We start from the raw sequence: 21,481 nt of genomic DNA on the forward strand, positions 1-21,481 counted from the left end.
CTATAAAACCTAGGAACACCAAATTTTAGTCCCAGATGCCTTATGTGAATACGCAGAAAATGTATATTTTGGAATTCCCCTCCCTCCCCCCTCTACCAAGCAAATCGTAACTCCAGTAATTCTTGGAATTTCGAACTAAAATTTTGGAAATACCCCCAGTTAGTTATTATGTGTCCGTATGCCAAATTTCATTATGATAGACCGATTTAACAAGAAGTTATAGCCATAAATATATTTGCTGATGCAGCGCTGCTGCAGCGCTGCTCAAGCGCTGCCCGCGGCTGTTGTTGATGTTGCTGTTTGGTTGACTGCGAAAATGCTTACACAGACACGAATAGATGCGCATAGGCATACATACACTCACACAGACGCAATTGCTATGTAAATGTGCAATTATACACCCTTTACGTGAGTTCGAATACCGAGAGAGGTAAAATCGATCAAATTTTTTTTTTATTTTCTTAATTTTTTTTATTTTCTATAATTATTGTAAACATATGTACAGAGTATTTCAAAGTCGGGACACCCGACTTTAGCATTTTTACTTGTTTTATTTGGTAGTTGCCTGATTGGGTATCAGCAACAACCTCTATCGATCTATATATCCATCTTGTCTAGAGTTGCATCTACTCCTATCAATCCATCTAAGTCTAAATCTCTGCTTGAAGTCATTTCGAGGGCCAATCCTATTTACTTGGTATTTGAAGACGCACATTGTTTATTAAGACTTTAAATGGTGACAAGGATATTTCAAAAATCGAACTGATCGTGCACTAAAATGTTAAGTGAGGCCGGTTGAAACTGCCTGCCTGCCCGGCGATGCTAAGTGCCATGCTCCTTCTTGCCGTTCCTGCTTGAAACTTGATGTCACTTCCCGCTTCTCTAGCGGAGCTTCAAGGCGTCCTGGTTTCTTTTTCTTGATGATACTTTTTTGTGTTGCTATCGTGGATGGGGCGTCGGCTGAGTGTCTTACAACGCCTCGGCGCTATTGGAGACTGATTTACACAAGCTTGCTGGCATGTCGGGGTCACTCTGGATGGGCGTGGCCGGTGGCGGCATGGGCGGAAGCTCAAAATCTAGATTATCCAGAGAGCAGCTGCGCAGAAGTTCATCCAGCACAACGGTACGCAACACCTGTATCTCATCCTCGCACGCCTCGACGGGGTTGATGGGCTGTGGAGACTTTCCAGATGGCTTGGCGATCTCAGGCTCAAGTTCGCTGGAGCCAGATGCCTCTACCTCGTCCAGGGACGATGTCTCCACATTGGCTATGTAAGTCTCCGGCACTTCCAGACACATTTCGGAGCTGCTGGGCGAGGTTGTTGACGGCTGGCGTACGCAGCAAATGTTAGCCCCATTATGGGGCCGGTAGCTCGGCAGATGACTTCTCGCCGCAATTCGCCACTGGCTGCCACACGAGCTGCTGCCGCCACTGCCGCTGCCGCTGCTGGTACCGAAGCCGCCGTTGCTGCTACTACTGCTGTAGTGGCGCAGGATCTTCACCTTGGAGTTCCTGCGGGCGCAGCCGCGCGGTCCGACCACGTCCCGCTGACCGGGGCTTAGGGGACTGATCAGACGACCGTCGACATAATCGTTGCGGGGCTTCGCGAATATTCCAGCCAGATATTTCAACATATTGGCAAAATACGAAAAGATTTTGACCGGCAAATAAAATTATTTCAAAAATGTTTCAAATATGCTTGACAATGTGTGACTCAAGTACTCGTATCTGGATAGGCATTCGAACTGAACAGACATTGTGGAAATGTAACTCTAATTTTCAAGCAAATAGATTTCAAACGGAGCGGGTAAGCTTATATATTTTTTTATATTTTTATTTAATTTAATTTATTTAAAAAAATACAATACAATAGAGCGTTTAAACTAAATAAAACTAAAGAAATCAAAAAGGCTATAAAAATTACAAAAATATCTATTAACGAATCCGCCTCGGTGGGGGGACTTTTTTTTTGCGAAACGGCTATGCTTCGATTCACAGCAAAGAGTAGTCAGAGGCGTTATTAGACCTGACAAAAAAGAAATTGAGATAAAGAAATAGCATTATAAAATAGAAAAGTATAATTAACTTAAACTAATAATAAATTGAAATTAAAATACTTAAATAATAAAAAAAAATATAATTAAAAGCTAAAATGAGGAGAATCACTGAATAATGATCAGTCAGGTAGTTGCAAATAGAAGAGTTCCGTAAGGTGAGAGTGAGTTCACTTGAGAAATTAGAAATTATTATAATCAGAGCATAATACTCGACAAGGATTGTGCAAAAGTTCCTTGTTGGAAGGTACAGAAAAATGTAAAAGCATAGAGGAATCAATATCTCCGACAATCAACAGAACACCAAGAACTTTCCCACGTTGAGCTAATGCTAAAGGCATAGGTAAAGGTTAATAATAAGAAGAAGAAGAGCAACAAGAGAGAACGCAAGAACGAAAGAAGTGTAATACCCTGTACCCAGGTAAACTTCCGTCACTGAGTTATATGCGCCCATAGCAGCAGCAAAAAGAGGAAGAGGAAGAGCGAACTAGTTGCTGCAGTTTGGTGGGGTTGTACTGGCGAGAATTTGTTTCGCTAATAACTTTTCTTAGAATTGACCGAATTTGATAAAATTTTAAACAACAGTAGAATAGAAATTATGTGCGCAAAGTTTGGTTTAGGTAGCATTTGAAATGTGGACGCTATTGTCGAAATTCTGTAGCGGGGGAAGGGGGGAAAAATTAAAAAAAATAAAATAAACTCGTCCTTACTCGGACCTAGGAGAATCTGGATGCCAACTTTGGTTATTCTAGCTTTTATAGTTTTTGAGATCCTTGCGTTCATCCAGACGGACAGACGGACGGACGGACGGACATGTCTAGATCGATTTCTCTCGTCATGCTGATTCAGAATATATATACTTTATGGGGTCGGAGATGCTTCCTTCTGCATGTTACATACTTTGCACAAACCTAATATACCCTTTTTACCCTACGGGTACAGGGTATAAAAAGAAGAAATTGTTTCTGGACCGACTTAATGCGGTCCTAATGCAATTTATATTTAGGACCTCAAACACAAGCACTGGTCGTACTAGAGAACTGTAAAGTATGCTGTATTTTAATTAAATAACACCTGTTTTGAGAAAGAAACTTTCTCAATGCTGGTAATAACTGGCTTTTGTTTTGAGGGCGATTCCACTAAACAGTTTCAAAGCGATATAGGAAGTAGAACGTATGCCCCGATTCACAACCAAATGCAATCGGAGACGTTATAGATCTAACAAACGAACATTTATATTAATTTTCTATCAAGTTGTCACATTTTCGAAATTAATTTGGTGTTTTTTGTGGCATCGCATGAAGATATGTATTGTTATTTTGATCAGACATAATCTTAAAGATATGTAAATGTATAATAAGTTATAGGTTACTGAAGGAAGGGCGGTATTTATCAGAAGGTTTGCTTATGCTTTGCTTAAAAAGTATACCTCAAAAGTTTCTTAACGAGTTTTTTTTTTTGGTTGCAGTTTTTCTGCCCAAAAATTCGAATTAAAGTTTGTTGCTTCAAAAAGCAATCGACAGGCTGTTTGTTGTAGCTGAAGGTTAGGTATAGTTGTTGGTGTTGTTGGTCGGTACTGGGCTGGTGTCCTGGCGATGTACAGTAGTTGGATTTAATTAAGACGTGTGTGCTGTTCGCTCATTAAGGCTAGCTGGACATGCTTTTTGGACTTGGTATTCGCAAAAAGGCAGCAGCAGCTCAAGTTCAATGCAACCTGACCGCAGAGCCACAAATATGTACAGATGTATGTCCATATATTTATGCATGAAAATACAAATGTATGTGTGTGTCTGTGTGTGTGTGTGTGTATGTGTGTGGGTGCACATGCCTGGACAGGTGAATCGAAAACCGCACTTGAACGAAAATCAAATTAAAAGCTTCAAAGGCTCAGGCAAGAGAAAGTCATAGGGTTAGCTCGTGACGTACATACAAACATAGGTACATGCCTAGTTATATATCGGTGGCTTCGACAGCAAGTCACATAGACGCACAGATGCACGCACACACCCACCCACACACACACACGCACTATGACTTCATATTGAACAAGTTCATAAAACACTTAACCTGACCATTCTGAACAAATGTCCCCCGGGTTGTCAGTGTTGGCTGCTGGCTCGTTATTTCGTGATAGAGAAGGACGCTCAAACTAAACGATGGTTATTTTATTAGATGTTTTGCTTTCTTTCCAGTCAAAAGTCTAATTAATTGGAGCTACATTTATTTTTGGGCTCAGACACAACTGCTTTCATATAGAACCTACTCTCATTTGATTGAATTGGATTCCATCAGCTTTTAGGTAGAACGTAGCTTTTGAATATCCTATAACCACCCTTTTCCCTCTATTTAGTACACATATTTCCAAATGAATTTATTTGTAAAAAAGTGCTTTGAACTACGCTTTATTCCGATTGTGATAAGATTTCACATTGCGATGAAACATAAAAAACATATACACATATTAAACATATTAAACATATAAATATTAAAAAGAATATCTTTTTAAAAGAAAAAATTTACCGTACTAAGAGTGATTTTTTCCAATCTGTTCTATGGCAGCTATGTATATAAAGTAGTGATGCTATATATGGTTTGTAATAAACTTAATCCGGATATGAATAAGACCAGTCTACATTTCAAGTTTGTTAGCTAGATTCCCAGCTGTTATGATTAAAAAACTATCGCTGTTCATACAGTCGGATAGAGAACTATAAATAATTCAAGTATTGAAATGTTGAGTTTGTATGGCCTTGGAATTGCGGACAACATTGATGGAGAAAGAGGGGGGGGGGGGGGGGGGGGGGAGAAAGAGGAGACAATCAAAGCAGAGTCTACCTACCAAGTTTGGTAAAATTGTGCTTAGCCGTTTCAGAAATGTATGCGTTCATACAGACGGACATATGTAGATCGATTTGTACTTGTTTATATACCTTATGGGGTTGGAGATGCATTCTTTGCAAAAACCTAAGGGAAAACAAGTGGAGAAGCTAATGTCGGGTATCTCGACTTTGAAATACTTTGTACATATGTCTCGAATAATTAGAAAAAATCTGAAATACACATAAGGCATAAAAACCCTTCATGAGAGATTGCGATTGTTTTTGGCGTTGCAAGGTCTTTGGAAATAAATTCTTGTATTATTTTGGTCTCATTTTCGTGAGTACCTTGTAGTGGTCTTGTCAGTGTTCATCTCTAATTTGTTGCATTCCCTAGCTTCAGCTTCGTTGGCTTGTTAGCTGCTTCTGTCAGGAAGTGTGTTCCCACAAGTCCCCCCATACCCCACCCGTAAATGCCCACTCCGGCGCAAGTGTCGCCTTGGTGGCTTGCCTTCGACGGATGTATCAACATCAATGACCATCAAAAGTTGTGTACTTTGCCTGGCTTTCGGTTTTTGGGATGCACAAAAGTTCAGCCAAGTCCAATTGACCCAATCCAGGAGTAGGACGAAGCATGTAGCGCCATTAGAAATCGTTTAGCTGTGCATTGATGCAGTTTAATGAGCCTGGGCGCGCACATATACACATATACACATATACATACATATACAAGTAGTACATACATATGTATATGTATATATTGACTATTCGATAGAGCCCGAACGCCACGCTCATGGACTACGCTAGCAGGGGGGCGTGGCGCTGCCAATTGCGTTGTCAATTCGTGACATCGGCGCATGCTTTACACCGTTCAGTTGCAGTTGCGGTTGCGCCATGTCTCTTCACAAGACACTTCCCTCCTGACTACTTGACTGGTTGACTGAATGGCTGACTGAATGGCTGACTGACTGACTGGGTGCGGTTTGTCTGCCACTGGCAAAGCTTCTTTCCGTGTTCGTCTGCGAAAGTTTCGATAGCATTTTGTCAGAGTCGCGGCTTTAGCAAATTACTGACGTGCTAATCGACAGTGAATATGACTCGCATTGTCTAGTCTGCCTGCCACACACGCATACAAACACACACACACACATACACACACACACACATACATGCATACAGACAAACTATACTCTATTAGCAATAGAACAAGTCAAAAGTTCCCCCATTCGAATTGATTGTCCCTTTAACTAGACATTGCTTCGCGAGTTTCAGGAACCTGCCAGCAGCTCTGAGTCCGCATAGATGGGGGAGCCTTTCTTTTAAGGTCTCTTGAGGTCGAACACATTTGTATAGTATGTGGTTAATATTTTCAATTATCTTGCTTTCCGCAGCAGCAGAACAGTTTTTCTGAAATACTCTAAGCATTTAGTGAACAAAGGTTTTTAAGGAAGTAGCAGTTCGATTTAATGGCACGTTAGGTCCACTTTTTAGTTTACACAAAATTATAATAAGCGCTAATTTTAATAAATGGCATTAATAATAATTGAATTTTTTCAACTATCAAATTACAAATACATATTTTTCCACAAATGCATGGACAGTATGTGTGAAAAGCTGTATTTTTTTCTGATGTGTGTTTTTTCGTATGTGAGTGCTTTGAACGCTGGATTGGCAACGTTTTCGGTGACGAAACCAATGGTATTTATATTTTTTAAGAGTCGCCATTTCGTGTGGTGTTCAGGTTTTTCAGGCTCTGCGGCTCTTAAAACCTGGACCATCGGCGATGGGGGGATTCCTATCTATTTTTTAGCGGGTGTTTATAGCTATTAAGGGCGCTGTTTCTAGCAATTTTCTAACGGGGTTTCTATTTATTTTTTTTGTGAGTTTTCTGGAAATTTTCTGGCGGACTTTTAGCGGCTTTTTCGTCCTTGCTCTAGCTACTTATAAGTATTTTTCTATCCATTTTTTAGCTATTTACTGCGGTCATTTTCTAACTATGTTTTAGGTCGATAACCAAAAGCAATTACCATTTTCTAGCCATTATTTTCAAGCCAAATGTGAATTAGTCATCAATCATTGTTTAGTAATTAAACAAGTTTCTCTCACCCATGTAAAACAAAAGTTAACTCACATTAAATTATTCCAATACAACCATTAAATTGATATTATATGTATATTTTTTTGGTCGTGCCCATTTATGGTGCGTGCTTTTTCGAATATTAATAAAATACATTTTTACGAATATTAAACTTTGCTTTGCATCCATGATAATTTTTTTAAAGCTGCAGATAAGTGAAATATTTTTGAAATGCTTTTATTTATTTAAATTTAAAAATTAGAGGACATACTAAGCACTAAGTATTTTCAAACTCACCAACTGCTGGCTGCTTCCAGTGTTGCCTGCTTTTCTATATTTTAGGCGAATACCATAACATACTATATGTATATAGATATGCGACTATATGTACATATATATGCCTATTGCTTGCATGCGGGCAATGCTAGAAAATAAAACACAAATGGGTAGCAAAAAGAAGGGAAAGGAATAAAAAATCATAACTTGCCAGGCATGGTGCACGGGTGTCGGTGTGAGTAAAAAATCTGAAAATGATAGAAAAATGATTAATTGCAGTTGGCAGTAGTTCAGCAGTCAGTCGCCTGCCTGGCAGCCAGCTCCCACCTCCCACCTCCCAGCTGCCTCCCCCGCCCCTCAAAAGGCTGCAACCAACCTCAGCACAATGGCAGCCATTCATGGCTTCTTATGTGCAAGTGCAAAAGCATGTGTGTGTGCATTGTATTGGTGTGTGTGTGTGTGCGAGACTGAGGTGGTGTGGCATTTTATTTTTATTTTTTTGTGCAGCAGACTTGCGGGGCAACAACAGCAGCTGACTGCAGCTCTATATTAATGATAGATATGCGTACGCTTCAATGCACCACGCCTCAGTCCCAGTCCCACTCCCACTCCCAGTTCCACTCCCAGTTCCACTCCCAGTTCCACTCCCAGTTCCACTCCCAGTTCCACTCCCAGCTCCAGTCCCAGGTCCCAGTGCCATACCCATCCCCATTCGACAGCTCCCGGCTGCATTATCCGATAATATTCATGACTTGCTAGACACAACTTTAAATAGTCGCATAAAAGAAGGCGTCGGGCGGAATAAATCGTTGCATTTAAACTGCAATTAAAACAATTTGCATTAAAACCCTTCCCGTCGCTGCATAATTGTGCCTCCGATGCCGCTGTATGTTTCTGTGCCATTGGGGCGTTATATAGCTGCAAGGAAAGGGGGAAGGGGAGGGTGTGGAAGTGGGCGTGTCACATACTTGTATGTATGTACTTTGTGTGTGGGTGCTGGCCACGTTTCAGAATCGAGTCTGCTGTGCCATTTTCTTTTTTTTTTTTGCCTACTTTTTAAACTCGATTTCATTTACATTTCCCCCCATTTCTGTTGCCTGTTTATTTAGTTGTTTGTTCGTTTGGCGCGTGCCTTGTTTTGTTGCACAATTTGTCAATAGCAGCTGCTGTTTGTTGAAAATACACACACACACACACACTTATATGCATACATATATGTTCATGTATGTGTGTACATCTATTTGATATTGCCGTTGAACCCTGACAAGGTCAGTATCTAAAACGATGCAGTGCATTGCATTTGCCTCACTAATGAATTTAAAGCAAAGTGTAAAAACATTCTGTGCTCTGTTCCCTGCATCCATCCGTGCATCCGTGCATCCGTCCATCTCTTCATCTCTCCATCTGTCCATCAGTTCATTTTTCCATCCCCGTCTTTGCCTCTTTTTGCGCAACGTTGTCCGTTGCCTTTTGGCACTAATTTCCATTTATTCATTTAGTTGAAACATTCATTTTGGCAGCCATTCACACAGACTCACACACACACACACACACACACACATACCCTATACACATAGTAAGAATATATGTGTGTGTGTGTGTGTATGTATATTTATGTTGGTACATACACCATATCATTCCCTCAGTTAGGCAAACATACAGACCGCTTTTCATTTATCAGCGCAAAGCAGCGCAGCTAGTTTCCTCACTTTCCCGCAAAACCGCTGCCTTCTTCATTCCCCGATGCACCGACAAAAAATAGTGTAAGATATAGTACTATGTTTATAGGTATTTCTGACCGATATACAAGTACTCTGATTTAGTCTAAGACCATGTTTTAAAAATATTCGTAAATTTCTATTTCTTTAAATCAACAAATTGTGCTGTCGATATGGATTACAAAATATATATGTTCTATATTTTATAGTAATATCAAGATATCTTATATTTTCAAAATATGGAACACAATAATTTAAACCTAAAGATAAGAAACTCTAAAAAAAGGGGCAATAATAATGTACTATATTTAATGCCTCCGACACATTGGGGGAATTTTATTTTCCTTTCGGTCAGCTATGCCTCGATTTACAGCTATGTGTGGTCAGAGACATTATAAAAAAACCTAATTCTAAAAACAAAATCTTCATGCCGGTGGGGAAAGTTTGATTGCCAGTCCGGCAAGCTATGATAGTAAGGATATTACTTTAAATATAATTAGGATTCTTAGCAGAATAATTATTTTAAGGTGCGCGAAATAAATAAATACGACAAAAAGTTGGTACATTTTGTTAAGTACTTTGTTCGAAATTATTTTGTCCAATTTTTTATTATATTTTCTTAAGTGTTATTTGATTCATTTCACTTGAAATTTATTGATTATTTTTATTAAGTTTAAACAATTATTTGTTTTTTGAAAATATACTATAGCTAGTTCAGTTTTCAAGTGTTGTTCTCATCGACTAACTTGAAAAAAATTATAATTTTTTTCGTAGTAATTTTTGGGTTCTTTTCAAATCCCAAAGCTATTTTCATTTACTGCCGATGGATTTGTGAAATTGATTGAGGACCGATTGCATTCAATTCTGCATCATTCTCATTTCTCAGTGTGCCGTTAATAAGTCGTCGTCGGCACTGCTCTGCATCTGGGAGCAACATCCACATCATCAGCCTCAACATCAGCTTTAGCTTCAGCGCCACTGACAAAATGTTACAGAAAATATGACAAAAAAGGTCGTATAAAAAATAAAATGAAATAAAATAAAACGAAAGAATAGCAAATGGCAGCAAATGCTCTGCCACTACTGCTTCCACCCAGTCCTCCTCCCCCCTGCTGCTAAGCCTCGAATCAAGTTCTCCTGGGGAGAGGGGGAGGGGAAGGGCGGTTGACTGGCTGGCTGGCTGGCTGGCTGTGCGGGCAGTTGCTTGATGAAAGGGTTCACAACTATTTTCAAACTATTTAGCGCGCGCACTGTGACCCGCTTTCCACGTCCTCCCCCACCCTTTTCTATTGTCCATGCAGCAGCTGTTTTTATGATGAACCCAGCTCTAGCTTCTCCCGCTCCCCAGTTCCTACAACAGCACGAGGGGCACAGTGGTTCAGTCTAGTCTTGAAAGTAATTAGTTTTCTGAAAAGCTTTTCAAATCAAATTTCATGTTTTTAGCATTCGGATGCGGTTTGGACTAAGCTTCCAAAATAGTGGCTGACATAGTGCGGAAAAAAATCCATCATCACCATCAGTTTTAAAATCATATGTAAAATGCTTTTGAACAGTTGCCCGATTAGAGTATTAGAATATATTGTTTACGCGGCGCTTTAATTCAATTAGGCACAGAATTGTCTAAAGAACATGTAGTACAAGAAATTCTAATAACAAATGTATATATATCATCAAAAACATCAATCACATAATGGTCAATCTTCATTGGGGTACATTGAAGAAGGAAACTGTGGTTTCAGAACAATTTCCTCTTCTTATCATGTGGACGAAACTCTGTAGGGAGGGATTATAATAAATAATAAATATATTTACACAAATTACAAAGTTCAATCACACAATGTTCAATCTTGATTGGGCTTGATTTAAGAACAAAAGTGTCGTTTTAGAACCAATTCTTCTTCTCATCATGTGGACGAAACTCTGTAGGGAGGGATTATAATAAATAGTAAATATACATACATATATTACAAACTTCAATCACACAATGATTAATTTTGATTGGGCTTGATCTAAGAACAAAAGTGTCGTTTTAGAACCAATTCTTCTTCTCATCATGTGGACGAAACTCTGTAGGGAGGGATTATAATAAATAGTAAATATACATACATATATCACAAACTTCAATCACACAATGATTAATTTTGATTGGGCTTGATCTAAGAACAAAAGTGTCGTTTTAGAACCAATTCTTCTTCTCATCATGTGGACGAAACTCTGTAGGGAGGGATTATAATAAATAGTAAATATACATACATATATCACAAACTTCAATCACACAATGATTAATTTTGATTGGGCTTGATTTAAGAACAAAAGTGTCGTTTTAGAACCAATTCTTCTTCTCATCATGTGGATGAAACTCTGTGTGTGTGTGTCATTAAATAATAAATATATTTATATACATTACAAAGCTCAATCATACAATGTTCAATCACACAATGTTCAATCTTGATTGGGCTAGATTTAAGAACAAAAGTGGCGTTTCAAAAAAAAGTCCTCTTCTTAGCGTGTGGACAAAACTATGTAAGGCGGGGATTAGGAGAGTCGACAAAGAAAGAGGGTATAAAGAGGATTTTTTTAAAATCATTCTAAATCATAGTTTTCAGCGGTTGCTGCCACTGTGCAAGGTCGTCGTCGTCGTCGTCTATCGGCTGCTTTGTTGCCAGCTCGTTGCGTGGCTCGGCCAGAGGCTGGCTTTGCCCACTTGTAACATATTTTTTGGGCAGCGGATTAGTTGCACGTCATGTTGCCACTTGAAGTGTTTATGTGTATGGCGCGTTAGACATGCACACATACACACACACACACACACACACAAACACAAACACACACATACACTCATTCAGTGAGACTCGCACATATCATGCGACACTTAATAAAAACAATGTGCTCAACATGCCGCCTTAAATGGAAATCCATTTTTAGTGCTGTTTTTGCTTCCTGATGCCAGGGTGTTTGTGATGATGTCAGTATATATACATACATATATACGCATAGCTGTGTGTATGTGTGTGGCTGATGGGTTGGTTTTGCTCGTCTGCTGAGTTATTTAAATGCCTCGCCGCTCCGCACCGCTCCTCCTTTTCGTGCCCGTGGTGTTGCTCTATAAATTTATAATTAATTGTTCTAAAGCTTTGTCCCATGTGTCCAAATCCGTTACTCACTTTTTGTAACTAGGCGCTTACAAAATCATTTTGTGGTTCTTGTTTATACACACTTGTTTGGTTGATGGTGTTGTTGTTGTATAATTATTGCCAGACCGCCTAATCGTTTTCGCAATTAGTTGAAGGTTAAACAGTTCGCTTGAGGGGTAGGGCATGGGTCTTTCAACTGAAGTGTTGACCCCATTGGACGAACCTGTGTCATAAGATCTTTAGGCATTTCGATGAAGTCCGCTAAAATATTTCAGAAAATTACTCATTTAAGGTTTAAACAACAGACGATTAAGGCAGGAAGTGCAAGGAACCGGAAGCGATCGAAACGCCAAGCCACTTCCCAATACTCGTATTTATTGGTTACAAATTTGACCCGCACTATTTATTATAACTTTCAGAATCTTGATTTATTCATTAAAATTTGTCCAACTTTTTTATTTTTTACTATAAGATGTTTTATATTATTTCACAATAAATATATAGATGATATTATGTTAAAATTCCAACTTAAAAATACGAAAACCGTTCGAAAAACTCTTTCTGATATGGACCTCAATCGTATCGAAAGGGAGGGATCTTTTCAATTTATTTAATAACCAGAAGTTAAACGGATCTAAATCAGGAGATACCGATGGTTGGTGGTTGTGGAACGATGTGCGTCTTGTTTCTAACGAAATGACTCTTCAAATGGTGTTGACCAGCAATGTGTCTAGTTGCCAATCGACATTCGGTTTCGAAACATCTATTCCTTGATTTGCTTAACGTGCTGTCTTGAATTCTGGTTCTTGGTGGTCTTCAAAGTCTTTATCCCAACGCATTGTTAGCGTTTTTAAAACACAATAAAATACTTACAAATAAACCGATCTCCGAACTGATCTCAAGGGGGATCAATTGAATAACGTTTTCTTCGTAAAACATTTAACTTAACATTTGATTTGGAAATGCTTTTAGAATAATTTATATAATAAAACAAACTAGTAACTTATTGGCATGTTTAAAAAAAACAAAACGGGAGTCAATTTGAAAAAGAAACTGCTGCCAAAAGCAACAAAAAGGCGAACCAAAGATGCTTCCACAACTGATTTTAAAGGGGACCAATTGAAATACGATTTTCTCAAAACATTTAATTGTGCAGTTAATTTGGAAAACAAACTAGAACTCACTGGCAAACAAAATGCAATTTGTATGAAGAAAACTGCTTCCATGATCAACCAAAAAGGCGATCATTGAAGCTATTCTTGTTTTTATATAGCTCCAGCACCTCACAGCTTTTTTTTTATTTTTTTTTGTTGTTTTTCAATTTTACTTTTTATTTGCAATGTGTTGTTGGGTTTTTACACCTTTTTCATCTTTTTCTCCACTTTGTAAGTAGGTTAGTGCGGTATAATGCCACTCTCATCTTTTTGCTTATAACTCTAAACTATTTCTCTGCTTAGATTGGAGTTTTCAAAGTTGACTGACTTTTGCGTGTTTTTCTTCTTCTGAGGTTGGGTTTTTGGCTCGAGCTCCACAACATTACATTTTTCGTTTGCTTTTTCTGGCTTGGCTTGGGGCTTGGGTCCGGCTTGGCTTGGTTGCTTTGATCCGATCCGGCCAAGTACACAATTACAACACAAGAGCTTTTCATCTCTCTCTGTCTTCTTTTTCAACCATTTCTTTTTCTTGGTTTTTCTCATCTTTTTCATCTGTAGATTTGATTTCCTCAATCATTTTTCTCATACGTTTTTTTCTGTTTGCCTGGGTACACAACATTTTTCCGTAGGTTTTCCTCCGTAGAAGAGCGACTGCTTTTTCTTCATCGACGGCAGGGTTCACTTTGATTTTTTACTGGAGTTTTCTCTCCCCCGTTTGCTTGTTTCTTCTGTATTAGAACGACGTGTTTTTGCCACAATTAAGTCGGGGACGTGGCCAACCCTTGACGCTGTGAGATACTTCGACCGCCCGAATGCCCAAGCAATGGAACTTGTATTTATTTTATCGTTCGCTGAATTCGTGGTTGCGAATTCTAAGCAAGCAGCGCATTCGCTAGATACGTGCGGCAACCGGTTTTGTATCTTTCGCTCTCAATTGCGTTGCCGCCTCTTTGCCACACATGGCTTTTCTCTCTGAGAGGCGGGATCGTTTGCTTTATTCAATTTGTGCATACTACTTCTATATATAGTCTTGTCTGTATGTATGTATGTACATACTTGTATGCATGCATGTGTGTATGCATGTTGCTGTTGATTGCTTTTGTAATAGCTGCCGGCTGCATACAAATTGCAAAGAATAAACAGCTTTGAATAATTGTATTTGAAGGAAAATAAAAGTTTGCTAAAGCAAACAATTTGTCTTCATATTTGAAGCCATTGCTTTATAAATTTAGTCGGATGCGTGTGTTTTTGAAGTAAAACAATAGCTACGTGTATTTATGTATTTATTTAACGAATTTGCACGTTTTCTGTTTCCAAAATTTTTACAAAATATTTGTTCAAAAATTGTTTCGTTATTATGTTAATTTGAAACATCTTTTGAAGTGCAGCATACATTTGCATTTGCTTTTCTATATTTTTATTTGTGTTTTATTTTAAGGCCATATTCAAATGAATTTAATAAAATAAAAACAAAAATAACAAAGTTGCTCGTGGGACTCGAAACTGGAACGCATTGGCTTGCAAGCCGACACCTTAACCCCAGAGCTACTGCTGCGCCAAAGCAACCACACTCTGGTCTGAGTCCGCAATATAGGGTCGATCAGCTTAGTTGTTTCTTTAAACTAGGTTCAGAGTCCAGCGCATCAATAAAGGTTTTAAAAAACTAAAACATAGAGAAAAATTATAATCAGGGACCGCACATATTACAAGTAATCATTATTTTTTTTTAAGCACACAAATTATTCACTTATAGAAACTTTGAGGAAACGGGAATTATACCAATATTCTTCTCTCAGAATTATCTATGCATATTCATCTTGATTTCAAAATTTTAATTTCTATTCTCTCACAATATTATGATTAATTTTTAGTTATACTTTACAACTAAACCAATAATCATTATTTCTGAGCAAAATAAATGAATAAAAAAACTCATAAAATAAATTTGTATTTTTTTGACGAAAAATAAAACTGAAATTGTAATTTTAAATCGGTATGTTTGCTAATATTTAGCTATGTATTTCTGTTTTAGTGAAAATATTTTAATAGGGATGTTGTTTTTAGTCCAAAATTGGACTATATGTAGGGTTTCGTCTTGGCTCATTAATAAAGAATACATATAAATTTTTTTGATCAAAAAATAAAACAAAGAATAATCATTATTTTATGAGTTTAATTTTTTTGCTCAAAAAATCGAAGTCAAAATAAATCATTATATTGTTATGGAATGAATAATATTAAAAAAAAACTCTTTTCTTTTTTACATTTTTTTTAATAACATAATGATTACAGTCCCTGATAATTATTATTGATTGATTGACGATGAGTGCAATTTTTTCAATTTCATTAAATTGCCATTTTACGCTCTATTATACATTTATTTCAACAGTTTTGTCTGCTTATTCAATTGTCCCAACCTTTAGGTTTTTATTTCCATAATATAGCAATAAGAATCTATTTAATAAATTGTTGTTGATTTTGCTGCACAAATTTTAAAAGAATACAATATTTTTTGGCACCTAAAATGAACTTTTGCTCGAATTCATAATTGAATTGTAAATTGTGAATAAATCGTACATTTTCAAACACAATTTTAAGCATAATTATGTAGGTTATGTAGTTTAAAGTAAAAACAAGTAAAGACGAGTAGTTAACGTCGTGGCTGCCCGACTCTTAAATACTCTTTACCCATCCGCTACATATATCCATTCACAGCCAAGCATTCCTATGTGATGTAAAAATAGTGCACCGAGCTCAGATTATGGTGGGGCATTAAATAAAACTCAAACAAAATTTGGTTATGATGCCATAAAAAAAAAAAAATAAATAATAAAGCAGCACTACCTAGTGTGATCCTGGAATCGATCGTTGATTCAAGTAAAGTGCACTTTTTACAAAAATACCTGATGTGATTAAGATATCAGTATAAACAAAAAAGTTCTTTTGCAACGATCGGTGCTTTGGGAGGTATACAAAATAATGAATAATTTTTCTTTCTCAAATATTATTTATTTTGGCCGAATAGTTTGTTTTACAATTTATTCTTTATATTTTACAAATATCAACCTTAAATATATGAGCATATTTATACTCCTAGTTTGGCAGAGTGGAGGGGAAAGCGGGAAAAAGCCCTAGCAAGATGATGGTGTGTTGAAGTCTTTATTGTTGATTAAGTTTTAAAAATTAGTTTGAAGAGTAGATTAAATTACGGGTGACATAAGATACATATTGAGAGCAGGCTGAAAAATTAAATATTAAAGTACAGCTAATTCGGTTTTTACACGGTAGATTGGTTCCTAAAAAAGTCGTGTTAAAAAACGTGTAAAATAAAGACATAGATCATATGCAAAGTGAATCGTGCTAAATGGAATAAAGTCGTATAACCATATATAACATTTTTATTTTTCAAACCGTGTTAAATCAAACCCGTGTGAAAAAAGACCGTGTAAAAACGGAATTAGGTGTAGTTGAATTTATATTGTGATGTCTGGTAAATTTAAGAGTAGTTGAGATTGTATTGAATTGAATTGACAAAATTGATACTACAAAAAAAGGCTAAAAATTGTATAGATTTCAAATTTATAGATTTATATTCGAGTATATGGCATAATTGTTGTTTGTATGTTTCAAAATAGATCTAAAGTAATTAAGACTGTACAGCATTAACGTAACATGGATTTTATGTATGGAGAATTTTAATCGTTGCTTCGTATAGATTTAAAATTTGATATATGGCAAGTTAATACTATGAGAGTTTATAATTGTTTTCTGTGTGTTTCAAAGTAGAGTAGTTATAGTTATATGGTATTGTAAAAAGTTACATAAACAAACTTACTCAGCGGAAGTTGAGTATATAATACTTGTACAAGTCTATGTAGCAAGTTAGGTGTCCCTAGTGGTTGTGGTTCAAAAATCCTTGGCGTTCATACAGACAAACAGATACTAGATAGATAATTGGGCTCCTTACTGTTTCCAAAACTTCAATATCCGCACCGGAGTCAATTGAGGAAATTAAAGGCATTTGCTGAAGGTACTAAAGCCCATCCCCGCCGTTGTTTTGTTCGATGGTGAGCTCTGTTTTTGTGGGCCTCAAGTTATCGCTCTCGCCAGGCGGTACTGTACATGTAGCCTTTGATTGCTGCCGTTCGTGTGTGTATGTGTGTGTGTGTTTTGATAACACGCCTTTGTTTTTGTCCCGCTGTATGTGAGTGCTTTATTTACATAAGCATTTGCCGCCCTGGGGTAGTTCAGTTTTAACATTTGTTTTACGAGTTCATGTTTCTGTTTTTGTTTTTGTTTTCTTTTGGTCTAAATTGTCGCAATTGCAATTTCAAAGATGCATGCGAGGCTCCAGCGAGCAACCAAACAGCAGACCGACCAGTCGACCGGCCGACCGACTAAGAGCTTATTTGATTTCTAATGAACAGCAGTCGACCGTAGGCGTTGCTGCCACAACCAACACACGTGCAACACTGCCTGTGTATTTGTGTATATATATATATATGTGTGTGTGTGTGTGTAAGTGTGAGTATTTGCTTGTTTCGCAAATATTTGCATAGTGTAATTTAGTTGTATCTTACAGAGCGCTCAATTTACTCAAGACTTTTCGCAGCAGCGGCGCCTAAGCAAATTTTCACATTTGCTCCTTGAGCCTCACACACATGCCAGCCATGGGTGTGGGGGAGGGCGGAGGGGAGCTGCAGAATGAGAATGAGAGGGGGGGAATGGGGAAAAGGGAAAAACAAACGTAACACGTACACTCGTAGGCATAAGTATGTCAACAAGGCTCGCTTTCAAGAAGGTGTCTCCGCAGCTTAAATAAAATTGTAATGTCTCATCGAAAACGTAAAACGTAGGAAATTTCAAAATGAATAAGTAGGGGACGCGTCCACTATTTTCTCTTCGCATTTACTGATTTTCATAAAATCCCAAATAAAAGTACGGATATTAATTACTTGTGCAAGGTTAAGTTTGTGTAGCTTCGTTACTTTGAACAATATTGAGGGAATTCTGTATTTCGCGAAGAAGAAAAATGGAACTCGTATTGCCTAGGCACTGGAACAGCCTACACACAAAGTTTGGTAAATGTGGGCTCTGTCGTTCCCGAAACTCAGTCGTTCATACAGACGGACAGATGGACATGTCTAAATCGATAATAAGAATGTATGTATCAATTGAAAGTGATGAAGATATTTGTAATTTCCACTTAACTATTTGAATTACTTATCCGTCCATTAAACAAAACAACGAGCTTTGCTAATTTTATTTGGATTAATTAAACTAAATGGTTCAAAGTATATGACTGACACGTTCGTTCAGTTGATTAAAAAAATCTAGATATACATGTATTCAGAGATTAAATCACATGCATCCAAATACTTAATGAGTTTGTAGGGAAAATTTCTCTTCATGTTTTTATAATCGATTTAATTCAAATTGTTTTAATTAAAACTAAAGAATGCCAATTTCAAATGGTATCTCAAGAATTCAATTTATTTTTCTATTTCATAGCGTAAAATGTAATGCAAGTGTACTAAGTTTTGAAAATATGAAAAATAAATGGCTACTTATTTTTATAATTTCAACAAAAGTCGAGCACAAAATTTGTCTCAATAGTAGCAACTTATTAACAAAATCATCAACAATTTTTCCAAAATATTTTTACCCTACGAGCTTAGCCTTAAACTCTGTTTATACCCAAAAATAAAACAGCCAAGAGTGCGTGTAATCCAATATTTGGCCCGCAAATGTGGAAAAATGTTATCTAAAAAATTAGTTATTTAATTAAATTAATTAAATTAAATATTAAAAGCAACCTCTGAAAATAAACAAAACCGTTATAAAGTGTCTCCCTTTAAATAATGTGAGACGTTGTTTTAAAAGAAATATAATTTCTATAAATTTGTATAACTCCGATTAAATCTTGAGTCGTTACAGTATTGGCAGATTTCTTAACATTGCAAATGAATGGCTGAATTACTATTTATTGCATACATGATGATATATGTAGGTTTGGAATATATGTAAGCGAATGGGATTGACATTTGAAATGTCCTAGTGCAGCAAAGAAAAACAATGATCTGTTCAGATGTGAAGGAAATAACGAGTGTTACTCAAAAGTGAATGTTAAGAAAACAATCACGAATAATAATAATGTAGCGCGTTTAAAGATAAATACGGAACAGTTGGCTTTTGGTCATCTCCTTGTTGCACAAAGGACACTTGTGAGATTGGTGGAGTGCGGCCACTATACAGACACTGCAGAACACGTGACCGCATTTAGTGGCCATGGGTTCGCGGAGCCTGACGGGCTCAAAGCACATCGGACACTCGTAGACGTCCACATCTGTGTTGGAGCCCGAGTGGTGTGATAAGGCAGCTTTACGTGCATCTGCAGTGCCCTCCACGGTTTTGGGTTTGGGCTCTTCTTCCACTGCAGAGGCTTGTTCAGCGTTTCTGGACTGCAGCAGATGGTTGTGCGCATTCGTAGCACTCCTAGTTCGGCGGGCCGGACCCCCATCACGTTCGAATATGTCGAGAGGCACCTCGGCTGAAGCTCGAGCATTGGCCGGAGTGCGGTTGCGTGAAAGTCCGAAGCCGTTCATCACGTGTGCCGGCGGATTGGCAGAAGGCGATTCGGCATTGGCCGAAGTCAATGCGTTGTTCATCATAAATCGACTTAAGTCTGCTGACGCGCGTTAGTTTTCAAAAGGTTTACGCCTGGATAAGCCGATTACCCAATTATAATACTTTTTGCGCAAAAATGAACTATTTTTACAATTTAATTAGAGATGATAGCGCGCCGGAAGCTAGGTGTGCTTTTGACAGTAGTTTAATAATATTTTTTCCTGGTCTCCGATAAATGTGCACTATGTGTGTGTTCTTGCGGAAAATCGGAAAATGAGCCGCACCTATCGACGCAATCAGACTATCGATTTGTGTTTTTCATAAATAATGGCTACTGAAACACACTTGATCATTTGAATAGCATACTTTTGTGGTCAACGGCTTGGTTTTTCTAATACCTAGCAACACTGACTATTTGTATTCCCTAAATCATTACAAGAGCATCTGTTGAACTGCTTACTGGTATGTCTCAATATTTCGAGATAAAAAAAAGTTTTTTATTTATTATTATCTATTTTTTTTTTGTATTTCAAAATTATATTTTAGGGCGTTCTGTTTAATTAATTAAAAATGAGTTGTGGGTATGGTCATAAAAATAAATACAGACGACACAACGACATTTAGATCTATTGTCCACTTATTATTAAGTATTATATTTATTTGCAAATTTCAATATTGTTATAAATCGTCTAAGGCCTGCATAATTAAATCATCTGAAGAGAGTCTCAAAATAAAGAATGCTCTAAGACTACTCTGCCGCTGAATTTTGTTCCTTAAGTTTCATTTGTAAGTCGTTCTCATTTGTCGAGTACTTGTACTTGAAATGAGATGATGGGACAACTGATACAGATTCGTCTTAATACATATGGGAGATAGTGTAAATTGACAACAGCATGCACAGCTTGAGTATATTTATTTAAATAGACAACAAGCACTTTGCCAGTCTTAGCCTCAGCATCAGTTTCAGCTTCAGTTTCAGCTTCAGCGTCAGCTTCAGACAAGCACTTTGCGTTGGTCTCGCAATCGGTCCTTCGAAGCACTTTGCTATGTATTATTGTATTATTGTTATAAACTATGTATTATTCTTACAACTAGCTGCCTGCCAGCCTGTCAGCCTGCTTGTATTTTTCTAAATTTAATTGCATTTCGGCTGGTTGGCTGGCTGGCTGGCTGGCTGGCTCTCTGACTGGCTGGTTGCCTGACTCTGCCGCCAGTTTCCTTTATCTTCCTCGGACGCTGACGATGACGACGAAGACGGCGACAACTCAATTTGATAGCAAATCACATCATATGCTTTCCAAACACGTCCAACAGCACGCAAAAATTTAAGTCACGAAAACAATTTTGTGAATTGTCGTCGGGCAGTTGCGGCCCCTTCTCCAACTCCCCCCGCCCCCCTCCCGCACAAAATTCCGGCCCTCGCAATCGTTTGTCTAAGCGTGCAGCCCTCGCCTGCGAGTATGTGTCTGCAAATGTATCTGTATCTATTAGTTCGTCTGTAAGTAGCTGCGACGTTGCCAATGCCTCGAGTAGATTACAGCGCGTCGCAATTGTCAAGTCTTTGTTGTGCTGCTGCTGCTGCTGCTGGTGCTGGTGTTGGTGTTGGCCAAATTGTAGCGCCATT

At 37.7% G+C, this 21,481-nt stretch overlaps 1 protein-coding gene across 1 annotated transcript; it reads right to left on the bottom strand.

Moving 5' to 3' along the window:
• Positions 1-19,318: 19,318 nt before the first annotated feature.
• LOC115628760 (TNF receptor-associated factor 6-like) lies at positions 19,319-19,898 on the bottom strand. Its single transcript, XM_030524975.1, has one exon. It carries the CDS (start codon positions 19,896-19,898, stop codon positions 19,395-19,397), a length of 504 nt encoding a protein of 167 aa, XP_030380835.1. The 3' UTR covers positions 19,319-19,394.
• Positions 19,899-21,481: the final 1,583 nt, after the last annotated feature.

The sequence above is a fragment of the Scaptodrosophila lebanonensis genome, unplaced genomic scaffold (genome assembly GCF_003285725.1).
Source record: "Scaptodrosophila lebanonensis strain 11010-0011.00,11010-0021.00 unplaced genomic scaffold, SlebRS2 tig00000123-arrow-arrow-pilon, whole genome shotgun sequence".
In the NCBI taxonomy this organism is placed as follows: domain Eukaryota; kingdom Metazoa; phylum Arthropoda; class Insecta; order Diptera; family Drosophilidae; genus Scaptodrosophila; species Scaptodrosophila lebanonensis.